This window comes from Hermetia illucens, chromosome 2 (assembly GCF_905115235.1).
Source record: "Hermetia illucens chromosome 2, iHerIll2.2.curated.20191125, whole genome shotgun sequence".
In the NCBI taxonomy this organism is placed as follows: domain Eukaryota; kingdom Metazoa; phylum Arthropoda; class Insecta; order Diptera; family Stratiomyidae; genus Hermetia; species Hermetia illucens.
This window is the reverse complement of record NC_051850.1, coordinates 132595357-132619399: the sequence shown is the minus strand read 5'-3', so window position 1 is coordinate 132619399 and position 24043 is coordinate 132595357. Positions and strand designations below refer to the sequence as shown.

Sequence of the window (24043 nt, the reverse complement as noted above, 5' to 3'; positions counted from 1 at the left end):
GATTGTCAGATACCTATACATTTTCTTAGTAGAGAAAGTAAAGTTAGTTTCAAGCATGGAGAAAATGGGGCTGTGCACCCGTTGTTCATTATAGAATAGTGGGTTCCGCTGTAATCCGCAATGAATTTGTCGCCCGTTATAAATTTCCGACTTAACATATTTGCTGACATTTTCACTTTCTCATCAACACTTCTTGGGGCATATGACAGCACAAAAAGAATATATTTGCAGAACAGCCGTAACTTCATGTTGGTGTTGAAATAGTTGCAGTTCTAAAAATGAATTAGTGCTACTAATAAGAAAGCTTTCTTCTCTTTCTTCTCCACGTCCACGTGGTGACCGCTGGGAGCTCTTTCTTAACGAAAAGCTGAAGAAGGAGAAGGATGAAGGCGAGTCCCCGTGCCTAAAAACGGGACAAATTGTACTAACTGGTCCTCCAGATTGGGGGTTGGGTAGGGCTGACAACCCTACACGGAAAACAACTTGTTACGAAGTCACAACTGGAGCCTCGGACTGGACGGATAACACAAAGACGAACCCGGCAACGACAAAGGAATAATGATTTGCGCATTTTCTTATGGAACGTGCGCTCCCTGTACAGAGATGAAGCTGCAGAGCAGCTAGCCGATACCTTTTCCCAATATGAGGCTGATGAAAAAGCGTTACAGGAGATGCGTTGGTCAGGGACCGGTTTCCTAGAGAAGAGCCGCTACACCGTGTATTATAGTGGCCATCCAGTAAACAGTAGGTTTCTTAGTCAGCCAAAAAATGAAACCTGCTGTTATCGACTCTGAAAGCATAAGCGAACGGCTATGCACTCTGCGCTTGCGAGGCAAGTTTAGAAATATAAGCCTCATTAACGTTCACGCCCCTACAGAGGAGACTGCAGAGTCGGAGGAGGATACCTTCTACGACGCAGTAGAACGAACCCTCGAAGCCAGTCCCAGATATGATATCAAAATCATACCTGGGGATTTTAACAACCAAGTAGAGAAGGAGCCCGTATTTACCCGATTCGTCGGCTCCCATAGCTTACACCAAAATACAAATGATAACGGACTGCCGATTATCCAATTAGCAGGGTCACACGAAATGGTTGTTGGAAGTACCTGGTTTGCGCGGAAGCGGTCCACAAACATACGTGAGCTTCTCCAGACGGGACCACTTTTAATCAAATTGACCACGTGTTGATCGAACGCCGCCACTTCTCAGCCTTGATGAATGTCAGAACATATAGAGGGGTCAATATAGACTCGGATCACTATTTCGTTGGCATGGTGTTCCGAGTTCAAATAATAACACAACCCAGAATCCCCTCTGACAATCAGGTGAGAGTGAACATTGAAGCCATCCACAATACAGCCCTCCGCGACACCTATAAGAGGGAAATGGATGCCGCAATAACCGTAGTCAAAAGAGGACCTGGAGATGAAGCATCAACAAATGATCTTCACAACTATCTGAAGAACGTTGTCATTGATACGGCCACAAACATACTTGGCCCCAGATGGAAAAGGAATCAGAACGGCTGGTTTGACGATGAATGTAAACTAGCAACGGAACGGAAGAATGCCGTATACCGAGTAATGTTGCATTCTCAAAAAACGCGGGCACGCGCAGAGACTTATCCCCAACTCCGTCGAGCGGGGAAGCGACTTCACAGACGGAAAAAGGAAGCCTGGGAGAACCAACAAGTCTGGGAACTAGAAAAGTACAGGGAGCAACCGCACCAGGCGCGGAAGTTTTACCAACAAGTCAGCAGGATGAAACCTTATACACCTCGATGCTCATCCTGCCGAGACAAAGAGGGAAATCTGATTTCCGACAGAATGGGCATATTGGAGCGATGGGTGGAGTACTTAGATGAGCTACTGAGCAACCAGAATATCGGGGAGTTGAGGTCCCGCCAACTGTACACGACGGACAAATACTGCCACCACCAAGTTTAGGAGAAACAGTCCGTGCAATTCATCGGCTAAAAAAACGTAAGTCGCCAGGAGCCGATAGAATTATAGCCGCATTAGATATGGAGCCAACCAATTATACCAAGTGGTTCATCAACTTATGCTCAAGGTAGGAGACAGCGAATCAATGCGTGACGATTGGCAACGAGGCATTATCTGTCTCATACGTAAAAAGGGAGATATCACGCTGTGTAGCAATTATAGAGGTATCACGTTGCTAAGTACCATCTATAAGATATTCTCCGCTATCTTGGTGGGCCGGAGAGCTCCATACGCCCAGAACATCATTGGCCCATATCAAAGAGGCTTCAGGCAAATCAGAAATAGATCAGATTTTTTCTCTGCAAAAAGCGATGAAAAAAGTGTTGGAATATGGACACCAGTTGCTCCATCTATTCATCGACTTTAAAGCCGCCTATGATAGCATAGCCAGGGTAAAACTATACACGGATATGAGAGTTCGGTATCCCAACGAAATTGATAAGACTGACTAGGCTGACCCTGACAAATGTGCGAGGCCAGATAAAATCAGCAGGATCACTCTCAAGATCATTCGACATCAACAGCGGTCTACGACAAGGGGATGCGCTATCATGCGTCCTGTTTAACCTGGCCCTCGAGAAAGACAATGATCTTGCCAGTCCTCATGTATTCCTCGGAAACTTGGGTTCTTAGCAAGAAGAATTGCGAACTCTTGGCCGCGTTCGAGAGAAGAATCCTGTGAAGATGGACGATTCTGTAGCCTACATAACGACTAAATCTATGAGCGATACCATGACCGACAGGTTGTGGAAAGTCTATAAGGACAATATCTACGGTGGAAAAAAAAGACGAGGCAGACCATGTCAAAGATGGAGCGATGGCATAAGTCTGGAAGCCTAGCAAACCAATAATGGACTATGTGCAGTTCCTCCTCTACCTCGAGAATCTCTGTTGGTATGTAGGACTGCACAATTGTGATGCTCGCTAACCTGGACCAGGCTAAGAGAGCGTACCTTGCAGTAGTCGTCAGAAACAGTCCGACTTGCTAGAAACAAAAGCACGGTGTTGCAATGGGGAGAGAAGTACTCTTCAGAGTCCATCTCATTTCAATTAGACTCAGATTGTCTAGTATGTCGCTGGCATTTTAGCTCAAGTTGGAGGGAACGAGCATTCTTGTAGCCCTCGTTGCTGGCGATTTTCGGGATGATGGCTCACAAATTTCTATTTCTTTTAGGCACGACAAGTAGGCAATATTATGAATGCATTCTTACACCTCAGATTCCTCTCAAATTCATCCTAGAATCATAAACGTTTGAATCGGGGTATAACGATATAATCTTGCATAAACAAAGCACAAAGCCTTTCTGGTTTCCGACTTGTGTTTTTATAAGAAACACCAAACTCCCGTTTCTCAATTCAAAAAGTGCAATTACCTTTCATTTTCATAGATGTTTCTGTATGCTTTGCGATGGTTGCGGAAGTATTAGAAGTGGTCTATATGAAAATTTGGATTTTCCCTCAAATGGCAACGTTGATTGCTGACAAAGCAGAAATTGTTCGTTCATTTATTTTTTGTTTGTTAACAAGGTTCAGGTATTTCTGTATATTGTATGATTTGTATTGACAAAAAATTAGGCCTTGTTTACAAAAAGTGGAGCATGTAATCATTTTTAATTATTCAACACTTTTTCCTCCAAAGAGGCTTTTTCCAGGAAAGTGAACGGCAATTATAATCACTTTTGAACCCTATAATCTGTTTGCTGCATATGGTTTTGCATGTTCCGATTTAATTGCTATTCTACTGGCAAACTTTTCCGCGAAATTGATAAAATTAGTGCACTTTAATCTTATCAGTAAAAGCACTCGTGCTCAGCATTTTCGGCAGCAGATATATAAGCTACCTCTGGAATCGTCCAAAGCACACCCAAATTTACTTCAGTTTAAAGATGAAAATTGGTGAGTTTGAGTATCTTAGTCAAGTGCAAGATTCTAATTTTGACTTTCTTCAGTGCTAGTTCTGCTATTCGCCCTCTTGGGCTACATCTCAGTCGCTTCAGCCGCTTGCATCCCCAAAGTCGTCTGCAAATTTACGTCTGGCCAAAGCGGGAAGCCTGATTGCTCCAAGTATTCGAATGGATCAAAGTTTAGAAATTTGAACGATCCAGTTCACTACTGGCAATGTGATGGCAGCGCCGCTGTTTCTGTACTATGTCCTGCTGGATGTTTCTACCAGGGTAAGCTCGAGTCATGTGTTTCCGTCGACGATTGGATTTGGGAACCTGGATGCGATCCGCAATTCATGATTGACGATAATGCATCCTCCGCCAGTGCTTCCAGTGGATCCGGTGCTTCTAGTGCTCCCAGTAGCCCAGGTACTGCCTGCAGCAATTGATTAACATCATAAAGAAAAATATATTGCAAATTACTTTGCATAATCAAAATTAAATTGCAACTATTGGAAAACAGCTTTTAATTTACCCTGTTAGTGTTGTTAACTGAGTAAATGCTATGCACTTAAAAGCATGCTCCATGATCCTGTTAGAACAGTTTTACAGTTCTCTCTAGACGTTCTCTGTTGTCTTTCGATACACCAAAATATAGATCCCGGGGAAGGACTCGTGTTCCTGCTGTAGAAAAGATAACAATTGGATACTTATCTTCATCTCGAAACCTCCCTTGACAAAGAGCAAAAATATGTTTCCACTGTAGATGCCCTTGTATTAGACAATTAAATAATATAATCTGCTGGAATCACAACTCCGCATCAACTGTTCTTTACTGTGGATTTCAAGAAAGCCTTCGAGAGCGTCAATAGGAAATTTATCTGTGCTCATATATCGATATGGAACCTCAGAAGGACTTCAAATCCAATGCAATGCGTTCAACGAGGATGTATTTTGTAACCCATACTGTTGGTTTTTGTAAACGGTAATGTTATTCAGTTCTCAAAGAGATTGCAGGACTGTTAAAACCATAAAATCTAATCACGTTGCCTAATCGTTTATCGCAGCTCTCTTATGAAATTCGGTCTTTAATGTAACATACTCATGTTCTTTTATCTCTTATTTAACGTTATTGGAATTTAACTTTTACACAAAGAGTTGGCATAAAACACTTAGTGAATGAATTTTGTCGTACGCAAAGCGGTAGTTGATTGCTGCAAAGTTTTCGTTGCGATTTTCCGTACTGGGCTGATTCCTGTCAAGTCATTGGGGAATGCCGTCCCCACATACTCGAGGAGGACGATCAGACCCTCAGAGAATATGCTCTGGGAGAATTCTTGGGGTAGACGTTCTCGGCCCAGTTATTTGCGGTCAGTACCCTTGTGGGAGTTTCATGGTGGTTGCAATTATGCCTATATCATGAGCAAGGTGGGCCCAAGCATTGCACAACGTGGCGCCGTCCCCATAGTTGCTAAATAGGTCTCGCTCCCATTGGCATGAGTGCTGTGCCTGCAATAAGTATAAATCGGAACCGTGTCCACAGGGGACCGTAGGATTATGTCTATATGGCAGGTACTCCCGTTAAATCCCCAGGAACTTCAGTATTTCTATAACATAACACACATGAGATAATAAAAATTTGGACATTCCGAATAAAAGTACTGGTCATTTTCCGTCTGCTACCCGCATGTAGCAGCACTAGGAGTACATTGGTGCAGAGCAACCTCCACTCGATGTTGGCGCGGTAGAAATAACGCTTCCTTGAAATACAATGTATTGCTCATTGACAAAAATAGGAAGAATTCTACAACCCACTAAACTGAGAATTTTGATTTTATTGGCATTTACTAGTCCAACTCTACTCTCCTCCTGCTCAAATCCGTACCATTTAGTCAAGGTCCATTACTTGATGAGAGAGCAGGCAGATATTATCAGCGTAGTCGGCGTGTTTGAGAAAAGATGATAGAGATCCACTCACGGCCTCCAGCTATAGCAACATGAAGGACGTCACCAGTAATAAGAAGAAAAAATATTGATAACGTGCAAACCTGCCGGACTCCAGTTTGGACTTCAAATTCTTCTGAGATTTGACTGTGGTACAGCACATAACATTTCGTAACGTCAAATATCCTCTGGCAATAGCGATGCGTTCCTCTAGAATAACCCTCCCGCGTATAGAATTCCGGATGCATTAGTTGTTGACGCCGTCGAAAGCTTTCTCCATAATCGATGAATAGCAGGTGGAACGGTGACAAACTTCGCACGTTTTTAAGGTTTTGTGTAAAACAAAATCTTATTAAAATCGGTTTACTGTCTATCTGTCCGTCTGTCTATCTGCCTGTTCGACACACGCATTTTTCTCGGAGATGGTTATAGCGATTCACACCAAATTTGGCGGGAAGGTGGGAACTGTGAACGCTCACGCATGCAGTGAGTTACACAATTCTACATGGAATTTAAGGGGGGTGCAAAAGGGGGTGTACTTTTTTTCACCAAATATAGTCATGTGGAGTGTGAACTTAAAGGTCTCCATTAGTACTTCCCGATGCCGGTCATAGTTTTGACATTTGTTAGAATGGTGGGGAGTGCGAGGCGTAGAAAATGATCATCTCTTTAATAGACCCATTCCCAGAAACTACCCGACCGAAAAATCTGAAAATAATCAAGAGGCTGCCACAATATTGTGACAAGGCTCCGAATGCCCTTCAGTACATTACAATAATTTTTAGTAATTGGCTGCAAAGCTCCTTTAAGTCCATTCAAGAACCACGAAATTTTGTAGTAATGTAGTCTATAACGTAGAGTAGTAATGTAGGCTATAACATAGAGCATGATCTTACCAAGTTTGGTGGAAGTCGCATTATTATTAACAAAGTTATAATAGCTGAAATTTGTCGCTTCTTTGCAAATTCAAGACTGAATTTGAATTTTCTCACATAATATATGCATATATTACGTGCTACGTACTAATCTGGCAAATGCACACCCAAATGTATGATATTTATATAAGAAATACACAAAATCTTTCATACCTGAGCCATTCAGTTTCCGGTTTTCCGACTTGTTATTTGGTTAAAATTGTCTCTGGGTTATTAAGGAAAAATACTCAGTAAGACGCATTCTGGCACTGGAATGACTCAGATGTGTATTTCGGCGCCAAACCTTCTAGTCGTTGATATTCGAAGATCTTAGTGCTTTAGGAGCTCGAAACTTGGCAACTGTAATATTTTACATTGCCAGCATGCGGCAGTGAGGACTAGACTGACAGGTTGGCTCATTCATAAGAAGTTCGATGGATGAAAGATATTAATGTCAACACTTAAGTCTTCTGGTGTCTTAAGCGAAATGAACATGTGGAAGTGGCTTTCATCTCATTCGGTGATAAAATAAAGCAAATCTGTGAATTCGTAAAGAAAATGAATAACGTCCACTACAATATATGGATTAGGATGAAAGGTTTCAGGCTAATGTATAAAAAAGTCAAAGATAAAAGGGAAGCGGTATCAAAGTTTTGAGTGGGGAAACGACCAGGTGATCCAGATGCGACCTTTTCAAATCACGAAATCGGTACCTATGAAAGGGAGTGAAGCTCAAAAGGAAGTATATGAAAGTTTGCGAAAGATGATCCTCGAGAAGAAGAAACACAAAGGAAGAATACGAACGATAACCTTATTCTGGAGTTTAGGAACTACAAACAACCGGCCTTAACAAATGCAAGAATATTAAGGAGATTACTAGAAAGGAAGAAGTCCGCGCTAACTGGATAGCTAGAATCGGCAACAACAACCTTATGCAAAGCCTGCAGCGGAACACGTACCCACAGACATTAGCCTTCCGGTGGAAGTGGCACATCGAGCAAACATGGGCTGAGTTATGTGTCGACTTCAGATTCAAAGAGCACTGAAGCGATGACACCGATGCTTTTGATGAGGTAATATATCGACTGCATTCAGAAGCGCCCATAGTAAGTTCTAGATATGCACGGAATGCTTAGCTGAAAGCATCCCAAGCCTTACGGCTGGCCAGTTGATTTTAAAATAGAAATATGACCTCTTTCCACCGCCACTCCTGCATCAACGGCAAATTAGCCTTTCCATACGGGAACTTCGCTGTTCTTATTAATTTTGTTTCATTGATCGCCGTCCATCCTGTGGATGTCTTACGGTAACAATTATGGCTAAGGAAATAAGTCAGGATCTGAAGTTGAATGTAAACTTTGGAAAGCAAGAAGCCTTCAAAGTGAGAAGGAGAGGACAGGTCAATCGGATGGCAAGACGATGGGTCCCCATCGTTCAGTTAGTTATTACTTTATTACCTTCTTCATTTTAGAAAAGGTTTTTTTGCAGTTTGTTCTATAAGTTCATGTGGTATGTACTACCACAATATTTGGTACCAGTGGAACTATCCATTGCGTTAAAGGTTATGCGAAGAGTAGAGTTCCAAATTTGACCGGTCTACTTCGGTGTTCACCATGGAAACACGGTCTAGTGACATCTCATCACTCATAAGAGCTACCTAGTAGGGCATCTAACGCTCACAGTCATAAACGCTAAAGTGATCTTGAGTGATTCGTATAAATTTGAACTGATTCTGTCATATAGCCAGCGTGTGTTTAAACATCATTGTTCCTATAAGACTGACACAATTGCTATCATTTGCAGTCTCTTACCTAGTATTGTAGCTTTGGATTAAAATAGTGATGCAGACAAGGGTCTTACTTGGAAAACCAACGAAAGTTGAATGAAGTCGTGCTTAAAAGTGAACATGTTGATTGACAAATTAGTTTAAATCCAAAATCTAAGGTAATATCCTTCACTTTGTCGGCAGCTATTGCTTCGAAAGTTGGGTAGTCTCGAAAAAGGATGAACGCTACCTTTTAGCTATAGGCGTCATTAAAGCGCGATTTTCGAATGCATCGGATTCGACATACCCACTTCAGGGAAAAAAATCCATGGCGGAGTCCAATCTAAGGCTAGGGACAGATAAAAAAGTTATATGATATTTCAGCAAAGTTCTGGAAAATCCTTAAAGGATAATAGTTCCTCCTCCAGACGGATGGTAATTGAATCAGTTCAACACTTCTATTAGTAACATGTGAAAATTCAACTGGCCTATTTGGCGCAATGGCAAAGTCTCTAGCTGGGGGATGCAATTTTGCAAAAGCTGATCATCATCCCAAAAGAAATACCGCAAAAGCTCAGTCGGGGAAACTTATGGAAATATAATGTCCGAGCGCTAATCGAGTGCATAGGGATTGATGTATATAGTAGGGGTTCCACCTAAAAGGGGTTTTGAAAATCTCAGGTTTATACAAAATGATATTCAGTCAGAATTTGGAATTTTTAGCATTCACGCAACGATATTTATTGCGATTTTCCTAACATACAATAAGGCAATAAGTAGGCGGCTATCAATGTTCATTATTCTAGTAAACATAAGAAATCTTTTTTTATATTTTGAGTGTGGAAAAGTTTCTGTCCCTTTTCAGAGAGATGGCGTTAGTCACGCTGTGTAGATCATAAGTGAAACGACAATGAATGCATCTGAAAGGTCTTTTGACAAGATTCATCTGACAGAGTCTTGACTACGACTCCAGTGACGCACCGACAACGGAGATTTCCAACATGGTGGAGGCCAACTATGTACGAGGGCGGTCCGATAAGTACTTAGCCTACCAAAAAAAAAAACGAAAATTTTTGAAAAGTGGCGATTTATTTCTCGACATAGTCTCCTTTTAACTCGATACACTTCTCCCAGCGATGCTCCAACTTCTTTAACCCGTCTGAAAAATACGTTTTCTCGAGGTCTGCAAAGTGGGCTTCCGTGGCGGCTATAACCTCCTCATTCGACTCAAATTTCTGCCCGGCGAGTGACTTTTTCAAGTTAGGAAATAAATAATAGTCGCACGGGGCCAAATCTAGGGAATACGGTGGATGGGGCAGCAGTTCGTAGCCCAATTCGACCAATTTGGCCGTGGCGACGGCGGAAGTGTGAGCCGGTGCGTTATCGTGGTGGAAGAGCACTTTTTTCTTCACCAAATGCGGCCGTTTTTTCCGCAATTCGGCGTCAAATCGGCTCAATAATTCGGCATAGTACAGCCCTGTGATCGTTTTGTCCTTCTCCAGGTAGTCGATGTAGATCACACCTTGTGAATCCCAGAAAACGGCGGCCATCACCTTTCCTGCCGATTGCACAGTCTTTGCCTTCTTGGGAGCACGTTTGCCGGGTAAAGTCCACTGTTTCGACTGTTCCTTGGTCTCTGGAGTGTACCAGTGGATCCATGTTTCGTCGACGGTCACGAAACGACGAAGAAACTCCTTCGAATTGCGCTTAAACAGCGTCAAACACTGCTCTGAAGTGGTTTCACGGTTGCGCTTGTTGTCCGGAGTGAGCAAATGCGGCAGCCATCTCGCCGACAGCTTTCTCATGCCCAAAATTTCGTGCAGGATATGACCCACGCGGTCTTTTGAGATGCCTACTGTCTAGGCTATCTCGCGTACCTTCAATCGGCGGTCTGCCAATACAAGGTCATGGATTTTTGTAACGTTCTTCTCCGCAGTAGCCGTTTTCGGGGCACCGGGGCGTGCTCATCAAAAACTGATGTGCGACCACGTTGAAATTCATTAAACCAATTTTTGACGGTCGCCATCGAAGGAGAAGCGTCACCGTACACAGCATCCAAGCGTTCTTTGATTTCGCTGCGCGATTTCCCTTCCAAAAACAAGAATCGAATCACCGACCGATATTGTTCTTTTTCCATTTTTCTAAAATTCGCCCGCACGCCCGCTTCTACACGCGCTAAAAACAAAACTACAAGTCCTATTCGACTAAAATTTTGACAGTAGCCGTCTACGAGAATGTTCTACATGACAGTAAATACTTCTTGCGATAGTAGCGCCATCGGGCGGAGAGGCTAAGTACTTATCGGACCGCCCTCGTATATGCAGTTCAGGAGAGGGCTGCTAAAGACAATGATCATGGGCGATCTGAATGAAAGGGGGTGTTTTGACAACACCTTACTTCAACATGTCATGAATCGGCAGAGCCTACTCACAAAAAAACAAAGCGACGGCCTCCGAATTCAAGACTGCCCGCCCTCGTGATTCGACTGTCTGGAGTAGAGAATTTTTTTACAACATCAGAAATGCCTTTATCTATGAGGCGGGGAAAGTTTTGGGCCACGTGCCAAAAGGACGGAAGTGGGTCGAACAATGTAAGCGGCTGAGTACTCTGTTGTTGGCTATTAGTTTAGGTGTGGGTGGTATGCTGCATTTACAATACCGTAAAAAAGTACGAGACGTGCAGCATGATGTACGCCATGGCATTCTTTTTGTCATTACGTTGTCAGGGAAACATAAGCTGCCACATATTGCAACAATTTCGCTACCGAATACTGCATAAAAAAAATTGTAGGCGGTCGTAAGTCTTTCGAGGAAATTATGAGGAAAGTTAACGGTTTCATCCACGATGATGAGGTGGGAGGAACACTTCACTATTACTCTCAATTGTATAACATTCGATGAAATTGCACCTTCTGTGAATGGTATGGCAAGCCACCTTAAGTGGATGCGAATTACTCTTCCAAACCCAACCCCTTACCGATGTTTCGACGGTGGACGTTTGGACGTCATTTAAGTTCATTCATTTCGAGAATGCACAGTTTTTCACCAGCATAATTTCCGAGGTGTATTTTATATGTGACAGATAAAGGTGTGGATTGGGGTAGCAATGCCGTAAAAGGTAATGTACCAAACAAGTGATCTATCTTGTAAAAGTTTGCTATGCTTAAGTGTTCCAGTTATCTTTAATTTTATGGACTATTATCTTGTCCGTGTATCACAGCAGACATAGGCTGAAAAATTGCTGCAGAAATTCCTAACCATAACAATGCAGCATAGATCATTTTGTGGCGCGGCAGGATCTGCAGCATTCGAAATTTATTTCGGATGTTGCGGATGCGGACGGGTAGATGGCGCTGAACGTGGAAACTCTCCACTCACGCGTTTTCAGAACGCACCGGGGAAGTGGAGAGCCAGCGGTAAAAAAGTGCCGTTGGTTGGGACAGTAAGGACCGCATGGAAATAAGTCGGTCTCCTCTGTTCCCAACCGCGAGACAGAACACTTCAGCGCGAGTAATAAAAAAAAAAATATTGTAAGAATTAAATAGTTAAAGTAAATCAAGTCAAATCAGTACAAGTCCAACCTTTTGATTTCTTTCAATCCGATCTCGACTTTTCTATTCACTGTCCTCGACACCCGAAAGTTGCAACGAAAATTCCCCGGGCATCTCACAAGAGCCAGCTTGTCGTGCGAACGGACAATTTTCGATTCCGCCTCGTGAAGTGTGCAAAAATCCAGTTTGATAAAAGTCTGAAGAGTTTCAGGACTCCATCGGTCAGTCTCCTACAAGTGCGGAAAAAGTCATTTACTAAAGTGGTGACCCCGATAAAGAACTTTCAAACGCCTTTCACACACCGGACCAGCCATCATTGCCACGAGATTCCGACAATCTTTGCAGGAAATACTATCCGCGCTTCAGAAGTGTTCCCAATGGTGTGTGCGGATTAAGGGCGTAAAAATCTGACGACGTTCGTCAACAAAAAGAAAGTGTCGACGAGATCTCCACATTGAATTCCTGTAAACGCCAGACATTTTTGCTTATCGCTTTGAATTGTGGCTGTGTCGCTCGCAGCTGTTCCGAGTCCGTGCCCAGCCCGCGATCAGGTTCAGAGCAATTGGGCGCTGCAGCGTTCGGAAAGGATAAGTTGAACAACCGCCCGGTCTCCTCGCCGTCAGTGGCCGCGTCATTGCCGTCGTCATTGAGCAGCAGAATTCTACATCATCAGCATCGACATCTCTAACAACCGGACCGCCAACACTTTCATCATCATCATCATCGTCGTCCTCGTCTCGTCAGACACAGCCACCAACGTTGCCACAGCAGACGTCGTAGCCGCTGCAGACGCCGTAGCCACCGCTACCACAGCGGACAATTAGGTCTTTTACAGGTCATTTACTAAATTACTATTTACTACTATACTACATTTACTACTATTTGCTAAATTAAGTGATTTCGTGCATACATTGTAAATATAAAAAAAGGAAATTAATAAAATTAAAGCCGCTGCAAGAGACGGCGTTGAGGTGTTTCAAATCGCAAGTTCTCGGTTTTCCCGGTGTTTTTGGTCTGCGCTGGAGAGCGTCCGCTTCGGTCGTCGTTTTCTTTTTCTCGTTTCGTGCGTGCATTTGTGGGTGCGGCCTGCCGTGTCGGTGTAAATTTCACCGCGTTTCAGTATAAACTCACCGCGTCTGCATCACAATCTCGTACTTCTCGTTAGGAAAAATGTCGTTTGAAAATAAAGACGCGGCAGGCCCATCGGACCCACAAGTGACCGCCCTCGCCGTACGCGTTCCTCCGTTTTGGCGTCGGAACCCCGAGCTGTGGTTCGTGCATTTGGAAGCACAGTTCCAAATGTCCGGTATCACATCGGACGCGACCCGTTTCAACTACGCGGTGGTCGGCCTGGACGAAGAGTCCATACTTCTGGTGTCCGACGTGGTGAAGTCGGCATCGTACGCTCAGCTCAAGAGCGAGTTGATCAGGCGCCTGTCGGCAAGCGAGTCGGCAAAATTAGACCACTTGCTGGCGGGTTTAACGTTGGGTGATCGAACTCCCAGCCAATTGCTTCGTGAAATGAGGCAATTGGGTGGGAGCAAGATCGGCGACGACCTGATCAAGTCGCTCTGGCTGCGTCGGCTCCCGGAGGGCACCCAGGCGATCCTAGCATGCGTCTCCGGTTCCTTGGAGGAACTAGCAGCAACGGCCGATCAAGTACAGGAGGTGTACGTTCGCCCAACCATAGCGGCCGTTCAACCACCGTCGGATGAGGTCGGCGACTTACGGCGCGAGATCGCGGCCTTAACTGCCAGCGTGGCCGAGATGCGGGCGACGTTGGACGCTCAGCGTTCGAGTGCCAGGCCGCGAGCTCGCTCACGGTCTGCCACACGAAAAGGGCGTTCGGGTAGCAGGTCGTCAAGACAGCCTGCGGACCAGGGTATTTGCTGGTATTATCGTAACTTCGGAGATAAAGCGACAAGATGTACGCTACCTTGCAAATTCGCGCCTACCACAAAAAACTAGGTCCGCGGGGGGTCTTGGCGACGGCCACCCAGAGCGCAGCGCCACGTCGCCTAACTATTTTCGACCCCCTCAGCAGGCGCAACTACCTCGTCGACACGGGTGCGGAGGTTTCGGTTCTTCCCGTACCCCAGCATCATCGACTATTTCCACAACCCCTCAAACTGGCGGCAGCAAATTCCTCCCGCATCAATACATACGGGTACAGGCAAGTGGACGTGAGTCTTGGCTTGCGTAGGACGTTTCCGTGGCGTTTCATCCTGGCGGATGTCAGCTTCCCCATATTAGGCGCAGACTTCTTGTGTCACTATGGGTTGCTGGTGGACTTGCAACATAAGTCCCTTATAGACCCCACAACCAAACTAAATTCGTCGGGCCAAATGGTATCTCACGCTGACAATAACCTTTCCGTTCTTTTGGAAGACATCTCCGACTCTCGTGTTCGGACACTCCTCCAAAAGTTCAGCCAGATAACTACCGAATGTAGTCTCTCGAAACCAGTAAAGCACAATGTGCAGCACCACATAAATACTACTGGTTCCCCGATTTTCTCAAAGGTGCGTCCTCTACCACCCCAGAAACTGGCTATCGCGCGGAAAGAATTTGAACAACTTGTTCAACAGGGTATCTGCAGGCCCTCAAACAGCTGTTGGTCTTCCCCTTTACATATGGTCCCTAAGCCAAATGGCGAATGGCGTCCCTGTGGGGATTACAGAAGGCTAAACGCACAGACTGTTCCTGACCGATATCCGATTCCACTCATCCACGACTTTGCGCATCACCTCGCGAATTGCCGCATCTTTTCGACCTTGGACTTAGCCAAGGCATACCACCAAATCCCAGTAGCTCCTGAAGACATTCCAAAGACGGCAATATGCACACCCTTTGGACTCTTCGAGTTCACCCGAATGACTTTCGGATTGTGCAATGCGGCGCAAACCTTTCAAAGGTTCATTCACTCAGTCCTGTGAAACCTCGATTTCTGTTTCGTCTATTTGGATGATGTTTTGGTCGCTTCTTCTACTGAGTCTGAGCACTTAGCCCATCTCGAGTGCATTTTTCAACGTCTCCTTGAGGCCGGTTTAGTCTTAAACGTTGAGAAGTGCAAATTCCTTCAAAAACAGGTGAGATTCCTCGGCCACTCCATTTCCTCTGAAGGAATACAGCCCGACCCAGACAAGGTGCAAGCAATAACAAGCTTCCCGCGTCCAAAAACAGTGAGGGAGTTGAGGAGGTTCTTGGGCATGCTAAACTTTTACCGTCGTTTCCTGCCCAAGGCCGCCCATCACCAGTCCGTTTTGAACGCGTACTTGTCTGGCCCCAAAACAAAAGACACACGAGAGATTGTGTGGTCTGAAGAGGCTGTCTGCGCGTTCAATAAATCCAGACAGCAACTGGCTGATGCTACACTTTTGGCATTTCCTCATCAAGATGCACCCCTAGCCGTTTTTGTTGATGCCTCTGACATCGCAGTAGGTGCTGCCCTTCACCAAAAGGTGGACCAAGTTTGGCAGCCGTTGAGCTTCTTCTCGAAACAGTTGAATCCCGCTCAACGGAACTACAGCACCTACGATCGCGAACTGCTCGCCGCATACCTGTCCATCAAATACTTCCGTTTCTCCCTAGAAGGCAGGCCGTTCACAGTGTTCACGGACCATAAGCCTCTCACGTTCGCTTTGAAACAGAAGCCCGACAAAGCGTCCCCTCGTCAGCTTCGACACCTGAGCTTCATAAGCCAGTTCACGTCAGACATCCAGCACGTGTCCGGGAAGGACAACATTGTTGCTGACGCTTTGTCTCGTGTCTCCGAAGTCAACATCCCCGCCTCACTCGATTTCTCGGCTATTGCCAAGGTGCAAGTGGATGACGCAGCACTTCAGAGCCTCAAGTCCAACCCCAAATACAAATTTCGGGAGTTGCCCATCTTCGGCTCAAACCTCTCGCTCTGCTGCGAAGACTCGGAAAAGGGACCTCGGCCATACATTCCGGCCACATTTCGCAAGGAAGTGTTCCACGCAGTTCACGACTTGGCGCATCCCGGCATCAGGACAACAAACCGGTTAGTCACCGGAAAATACTTCTGGCCCTCCATGAACAAGGATATCAATTCCTGGGCCAGAGAGTGCATCGCATGCCAGAAGTGTAAAGTCTCCAGGCATGTAAGGAAAGAAGTGGGCTCATTCCCCCGCACTACCAAGCGTTTCCACACAATACACCTCGACATAATAGGGCCTTTGCGAGACTCGCACGGTTACAAGTATTGCCTCACAATCATCGACAGGTTCACGCGGTGGCCTGAGGCAATACCTCTGAAGGACATTACGGCGCAATCTTGTGCCGAAGCCCTCTGCCGAGAGTGGATACCTCGCTTTGGCGTCCCTGCAGTGATCATCACTGACCAGGGAATGCAATTTGAGTCCACCCTTTTCTCCGAGTTAGGCAAACTCCTGGGTTTTAAACGCCAGCGGACTACTGCATACCACCCGCAGTCCAATGGGATGCTAGAACGTTGGCACCGGACGCTGAAAGCCGCCATTATGGCACGCGACGACCCGTCCTGGACTCAAGTCTTGCCTCTCGTCCTACTCGGCCTTCGAACAACCCGCCGAGAGGAATTTGCTGCCAGCCCCGCGGAGCTGGTTTACGGGGAGAACCCAAGACTCCCAAGCGATCCGCTCTTCGACAAGAGATCGGGTCTCACGGAGTCGGGGTTGGTGCGTCTGCTGAGGGACAATCTCCGACGCATCAAAGCGCCACCACCCACTCGACACTCGTCCATACCTGCTTGTTCGCCCAAGGAACTGGACACGTGCACGCACGTGCTGATCAGGACGGATGCCGTCCGGAAGCCGCTGCAGCCTCCATATGAGGGCCCGTACCGCGTTCTCGAGAGGGGAGAACATTTCTTCCAGCTCGAGATCGGTGGTCACCAAAAGGCGGTCTCTTTGGCCAGGCTGAAACCCGTGTGCGCCCCGAAGCAACGTCGTGTCCGCTTTGTGGATTAACGGCGAACGAAGTTCGGGGATCCGTCGCCGAAACCCCCTAGGTTTCGTCTGGGGGCGGAGTGATGTGGCGCGGCAGGATCTGCAGCATTCGAAATTTATTTCGGATGTTGCGGATGCGGACGGGTAGATGGCGCTGAACGTGGAAACTCTCCACTCACGCGTTTTCAGAACGCACCGGGGAAGTGGAGAGCCAGCGGTAAAAAAGTGCCGTTGGTTGGGACAGTAAGGACCGCATGGAAATAAGTCGGTCTCTTCTGTTCCCAACCGCGAGACAGAACACTTCAGCGCGAGTAATAAAAAAAAAAATATTGTAAGAATTAAATAGTTAAAGTAAATCAAGTCAAATCAGTACAAGTCCAACCTTTTGATTTCTTTCAATCCGATCTCGACTTTTCTATTCACTGTCCTCGACACCCGAAAGTTGCAACGAAAATTCCCCGGGCATCTCACAAGAGCCAGCTTGTCGTGCGAACGGACAATTTTCGATTCCGCCTCGTGAAGTGTGCAAAAATCCAGTTTGATAAAAGTCTGAAGAGTTTCAGGACTCCATCGGTCAGTCTCCTACAAGTGCGGAAAAAGTCATTTACTAAAATTTGATTGCAAAACCGAGCAGGAAAAAATCAATAAAAGAAAATAAAAACCGATATTTCCTTTTATTAACTTTTTCGGTTTATTACTTTTTACCGCACACAATTTCATACCCATATCTACATCATATATGCTTCTATATGAATAGACTGGTGGTCAACAAAACGATATGAACTCAATTTTTTTTTAAAGAAAAACTGTTCCTTTGAGTCATTGAGTTATTTATTTGTTTATTATATTATAGGTATTTATACCTATTTTTACCAATGGTAAAAAAAAAGCAAACTAGATTGTCGAGAAACAACTACACAACCTTGCACGAACAAGAAAAAAGTAAAAGCAAAGCATACAGGATAGGTATCACCTACTCCAAGGAATTTTTCAAGCAGATACCGACGAATTTGTCTAAAAATGACGTCAAGGTAGTTGGCTCCAGCAGGAAATATACACTCAAGTGTCGGTTAACTATAGAGAAGGACCAAAAACAACACAAAGAAAAGAGCGGGATATACCGGATGAAGTGCAATGACTGCCCCAAACCATACATTTTTCAGACAAAAAGACTGGTTCATGCCAGGGTCAAATTGCGCCTAAAGGAGACAGAATTACCCAAATGTCAGAATAGGCAACACATAAGATCATCCGTGGTCAAATACATAATAGAAGAAGGGCATCTAATGGACGAGGTGGAAATATTCAAAGAGATCAAGCAGGTAAAGCTTGATCCTTACGAAAGTTTTTTTATAGATAGAGAAACGCAGGAAACCCACCTAAACACGGATCCAGGAAATGCGTATTCGTCGCCCTTCAAATTAATTCCGTGATAAGGATAGTATAAATACTCAACTTTTGGGATTAAGAATTACGTATATGTATAAATGTAACAATAGATTGGCCTTTAGATTCATAAGCCACTAATGAAGGTAGCAACTTGCTACTGGAATGCACATATAGAATAATAAATAGCTCACTGACTCAAAGCAACAATTTTTCTTTCTTTAGAAAGAATAATAATAATTCACACAACGGATACAATTTAAAAAAAAGTTTTAGTGAAAAATTCGCATCGAAATTTTATGTACCCGTTTCTTATAGTCCCAGCGCCTCTGCGGATTGGCTACTTTTGCTAATGAATGGAGGGATCTCGAAGAAGTTGAGTCCTTCCTATTATCACGATATTGTGGTGACCCATCAGAGGCATGAACCCCAACCACATTGCAGTGCTTCCGCGACGTACTATATTGCCGCCTCCGCATTGCACAGCCGCCAACGCGGCTGGGGATTTGACACGAGGCCGGTGGCAAATGTTCCTTCTTCTGGACCAGACCTCCTTCATGAACAGCCGAAAATTAAAAGTTAAAAATTATTAGTGCATGCTTGCATCCGATATCACAGGTTTCGTCTGAGTTGTCTAATTTTTCTAGTTATTTAACATAGGATGGCTTTTTAAAGTTGTGACTTTTATAGCTGACGTAACTATTTCACATTAAGGCAGTAAAATATTCATTCATAAAATCGAGGACAAAAGACCAAAACATCTTCGAGAATTCGTTTCCTGAAATGCATGAAAGAGCACTTCCGAAGCGTAATCGACAAAAAGCAGGCTAGCTTCACATCATGGTGAAGCAGTGTAGGGAGTTTAGACTGCCAATTCACTTGCTTTTTATCGCTTTCAGGAAGTCTTTCGATAACAGGAACCAGGAGAATATTTGTAATTTTTCTCGTTATCGGTGAATCTTTTTACGCTGCCTTGGTTGGAAGGGGTTGTCAAACACATAGTCGCGTTTTTTGAGGAAAGATGACATGATAAGTTGACAACCCAAGATTCTCGATCAGACTGGCCATCGAACTCTTACTGTTTTCATTAATCGGTAGAATATCGACGGCGTTGACTAGTTTGTATGTCTAGAACTGGTAATTTTTGTATAACGAGGAATGATGATGCGGAAGTAGCATCGAATGGGTCACATATTAAGGAAGGGTGAGTGGAGGAGGAGTGTAAGCTTCTTGCAAAATCGTGGAGATAGCTGGTGCACACTGCCAAAAATAGAAATAGAATGAAAAGTTTGAGAATGGGGGGTTATTATTATTCTGTTAAGGGAAAGTCGCACCACGTCCCTGAAGAACTATTCTGCCCCTTTTACTGGTTATAGTGTACCTATTGATCATAATATCTCAAGCAGGCCTGTAACCGTTAGGAACTTCAGTATGTTCCCTACTTCCAGATGTTTCAGCTTTGCATCTAGTATTAAGTGTTCTCCCAGATGTCTCGACCTACTTTGCACAAGTGTCGTCCGACTGCCCCAGGACGTGTATAGAGGTTTCGTCCTCCTCCTCACAAAACCTGCAGGCAATGTCCGTAGATATCCCTAGCTTCCCTAGGTGATAGTTCAATGACCAGTGAGAATTCCCAAAATGGGGGGGTTACGTTCTTTTTAAACACTTCAGTCCCTCTAATGCCATTACCAACATTTTGCATGCCATGTGTGAGGTACATTTAGAGCGCCACAGAGCCTCAAATATACGACATATCCTGCAGATCCTTGCACAGTAGTTAGTCTTGTTCGATCAATTCCTAGCAGGATTATTCTGCACCCAAGACCCACTGCCATCAAATTGCATCCAATGTGCGGTCCTTACTTACAGTTTTCGTTGTGTGACGATAAATTGAGGCACAATTTGTCCTTCCTTTCACTTTTGTTCTTTGAAAAAGCGCGCAATATTCATTGGTTTCGACTCAGAACAAGGGCACGGAAAGGAAGTTCTGTTCGGGGCTAGAATTCATTTGGAGTGTGGGCGGAAAGTTCTTATTTCGCGTTGGTCGCCGTTATTTCGGATCAAAATAAACACTTTCGCGCTTTCGATCCGCCTCTGGTGGAATAGCATGCTACAAAGTACCAAATTCGACACGTAGGCTACCATAGTGTGGAGTTGGACAAGCATAAAAACATAATACTAAAATCCTCAGATTATAGGAAAGCGCCGTTTTCGCAAGTGATTACTACTTCTTCGTTTGTTCTGTTATCCGCAAAAACGTTTCAAGGATCACAGAAACTTTTTCATTCTTAACTCAGTCGGAGTAGGAAAAACATGGCAATAATTCGACAGGGATCCAAGCATAACTCTTTTGGGACCGAGCCGTTAGCCATTCAAAAACTGTCTCCGTATACCATCAAAGTTTTATTTTATCCATCCATTCATCGTGACAAAGGAACAATTGAACAAAGAGATCGTCATTTAACATAGAGGTAGAAAAGGAAACTTCCCAGAAACTCGGATGCAACATCTTTCAGCTTATAGCGTCAAAGGTCCGTATATCTAAAGAGTTCTAGGAGGCAATCATTTACAAGATGAGAAGTCTCAAGACGAACACAAAAATGATGACCGCCTGAGATATGCTAACGAAGGTATAGGAAGGAAAACGTTGAAACACCATCTCTATCTGGCACTGCAAGACAAATTTGGGTTCCGAAATAGGTTATCTTCCAAAGTTCCATTATGTTAGAACCTAACGAATGTTGTGCTATTTGCACGGAATTGCAGAGTTTGACCAAAATGACCATTCTACTTTCAACTGCTCAAGAAGTCATTACAAATTGCGACAAGCGTAAGGTTCTACATGACCCTTTTCGGTCAGAGAAACTATTTAACTCAAAGCATAATAAGCCGGTTGTGGTATATGTTGTGAGAGCTTTATCCATCCGTATGGAAATATTATCAGAATGAGGAATGGGGTTGCTTTTCATCCCTAAAATATTCAATTGTTTCGTGAGCTGAAGGTGCAATCCACGGTTGTCATTATATGTTGAATAAATTTTGCTCGTCCTAAAGTAGTTGCAAGTGAGCAGAAACTTTGGTGAATGTTACTTGGTGTATTTTTAGCGCCGAAGCATTTTTTGGTACCTTCAGAGCAAAACTCTCGAACTTGGGGAGTATAAATCAGCCATTATCCAAAAGCTTACTTTCAGCCTTAAAAAACGTTTTCTCTTGTTTCTTCGGTTGTGTGTATCGGTTTTTCAGCTTATTTTATGATGAAAAAAAAAAAAAAAATAATAATAATTAATGTGAATAGTGAGTTTTTATTCCTCATATACTGGTATTTCGAGGACCAGTTGTCCTCTTCCTCAGTGGGTTTTTGTCTGAACTGGCTATGGTCCAGCTTGTCCTTGAATACATAAATCCAGACCTTAGTTGCTAGTTAAATTTATAACCTATATCATCAACGGCGCAACAACCAGTATCCGATCTAGGCCTGTCTTAATAAGGAACTAAAGAAATCCCGGTTTTGCGCCGAGGTCCAACAATTCGATATCCCTAAAAGCTGTCTGGCGTCATGACCTACGCCATCGCTCCATTTCAGGAAGGGTCTGTCTCGTCTTCTTTTTCTACCATAGATATTGCCCTTATAGACTTTCCGGGCTGGATCATCCCCATCCATATGGATTAAGTGACCCGCCCACCGTAACCTATTGAGCCGGATTTTATCCACAACCTGACGGTCATGGTACCGCTCATAGATTTCGTCGTTATGTAGGCTGCGGAATCGTCCTTCTTCATGTAGGGGGCCAAAAATCTTCGGAGGATTCTTCTCTCGAACGCGGCCAAGAGTTCGTAATTTTTCTTGCTAAGAACCCAAGTTTCCGAGTAATACATTTGCCAGTCCTCATATATTACTCGGAAACATGGGTTCTTAGCAACAAAAATTGTGAACTCTTGGTTGTGTTCGAGAGAAGAATCCTCTGAATGACCAACAAATGCCCTCAAATCAGTGGTAGCCAGACACATAATCGAGGAGAAACATACAATAACGGAGGATAACCTAAGGGTAATTAAGGAGGTTAATGACTTCCGCAAATTGGACGTATTAGAGAGCTTCATCAACCACAAGATTCGGGAGGAAAAAAGAGTTAATAGTAATTTAGGAAACGTCAACAGTTGGCTTTTTGGGTTAATTAGGTAATAAAATTAACTAGCACTTAAGGTCTGGATTTAAGAACAAAGTGGACCATAGGCAGTTCAGACAAAAACTCACTGAGGAAGAGGACAACTGGTCCTCGAAATACCGGCATATGAGGAATAAAAAATTCACTATTCAACATTAAAAAATAAAATTTGTCCTTTTTTCGTTTTCTATTGAATATTATATATGGAGTCGCAGAAGAGAGAAGAATCAAAATGAATGATTCAGGGCGATGTAAATTTTCCGTGTTATACAAAGGCAATTATTCAAGATAACATAAAAATATTAGACCAGTGTGGCTCTAAGGCGTATCATTGATACTGTGGATTCAAAGTCGGAGAAATACCGAACTTTCATTCATAATCGCTGAAGGAAGTTCTCAATTCGTAGAAAAAATCGACGATCAAATATTAACTTAGTGAAATACCTGTTTGGCACAAATTTGAGGTTAAACTAATTTTCGTAGCCTACCAGTGGTGCAATCTCCAAAAAATGCATCAATTGATGATAAGAAAGTTGAAGATTATTAATTTGATTCATAACAATAAATCTAATATAGTCTCGATTTCTTAAAAATTCAGTACAATGTTCAACAATTTGGCCACGTCACAATCTATACTATATATCAAACCAATGTTTGAAAGATACCTTCCAAAACTTTCAAGTTTTATATTTAATTACCATATGCATTCTAGAATGGACCCATTCACCAATGATTTGAAATTTTAACCACACATGGCAGTATACCTTCATTTTTGTGCTTCATTTGTGCAAATAGGCATTACCGTAATTGCACAAAAGTTCAAAATTCCCAAAATCGATAGAGGTCAATGTCAAACTAAGATGAATTACGTCAATTTCAATCAATCGTGCGAAAAAATCGTGTAAAGGCATTTCAAACTCAGTCTTACCAATACTTTCCACGTGGACCATAATTAATTGAAAACATTTTAATGTTCATCATTAAGACAGATAAATAATAAGAATCTCAATTTACCTTGATATCTTTGTCGGTGCTTTGGGGGCTATTTTTCTTTTTACGTTGCTTTTTCATGGTAGCCGCCGCCTTACTATAGCTTTCCGTTCTTATTTTATGATTTTGAAGAAATTTCTTCTGCTCAAATTGTACGACTTTCGTGTCTTTCTCCAGGTTAGTTTCCAATGGGACCAAAAGGTCGACATAGAAAGCCTTTAACTGAAACGAGAGAAAAAAAAAGTATAATAATGAAAAAAATACGTATATGGATGTATGCATATGTTAGATATTAATAGACATTTGAGGAAAAGCAATAAAACTTCAAAATCATTTTTCATTTGTGCATAATGCAAGCTGGAAGAGAAGATAAGTCGTCATATCTCACTCTCATCCATATTCAAATTAGTTTGCTATTAAATCGAAATGGATGCTTGGAATTTCATTCCGAATATTCAATGCGGATGCTTCCGAGTTCCGCTTTGTTTAT

The 24043-nt window shown here is 43.6% G+C and overlaps 2 protein-coding genes across 4 annotated transcripts in view; one reads left to right on the top strand and one right to left on the bottom strand.

Annotated features, from left to right (window-relative positions):
• Nucleotides 1-24043, bottom strand: part of LOC119648246 (brain-specific angiogenesis inhibitor 1-associated protein 2) — a 328844-nt gene that overhangs the window by 28831 nt on the left and 275970 nt on the right. For all 3 annotated transcript variants that reach the window (XM_038049885.1, XM_038049884.1, XM_038049883.1), the window contains exon 7: nt 23578-23775. In XM_038049885.1, the coding sequence (XP_037905813.1) occupies nt 23578-23775 (198 nt within the window). The remainder of the gene's footprint in view (nt 1-23577; nt 23776-24043) is intronic.
• Nucleotides 3820-4409, top strand: LOC119648252. Its single transcript, XM_038049895.1, has 2 exons — nt 3820-3902; nt 3956-4409. The coding sequence occupies exons 1-2, from the start codon at nt 3893-3895 to the stop codon at nt 4336-4338; spliced, it is 393 nt and encodes a 130-aa protein (XP_037905823.1). The 5' UTR covers nt 3820-3892; the 3' UTR covers nt 4339-4409.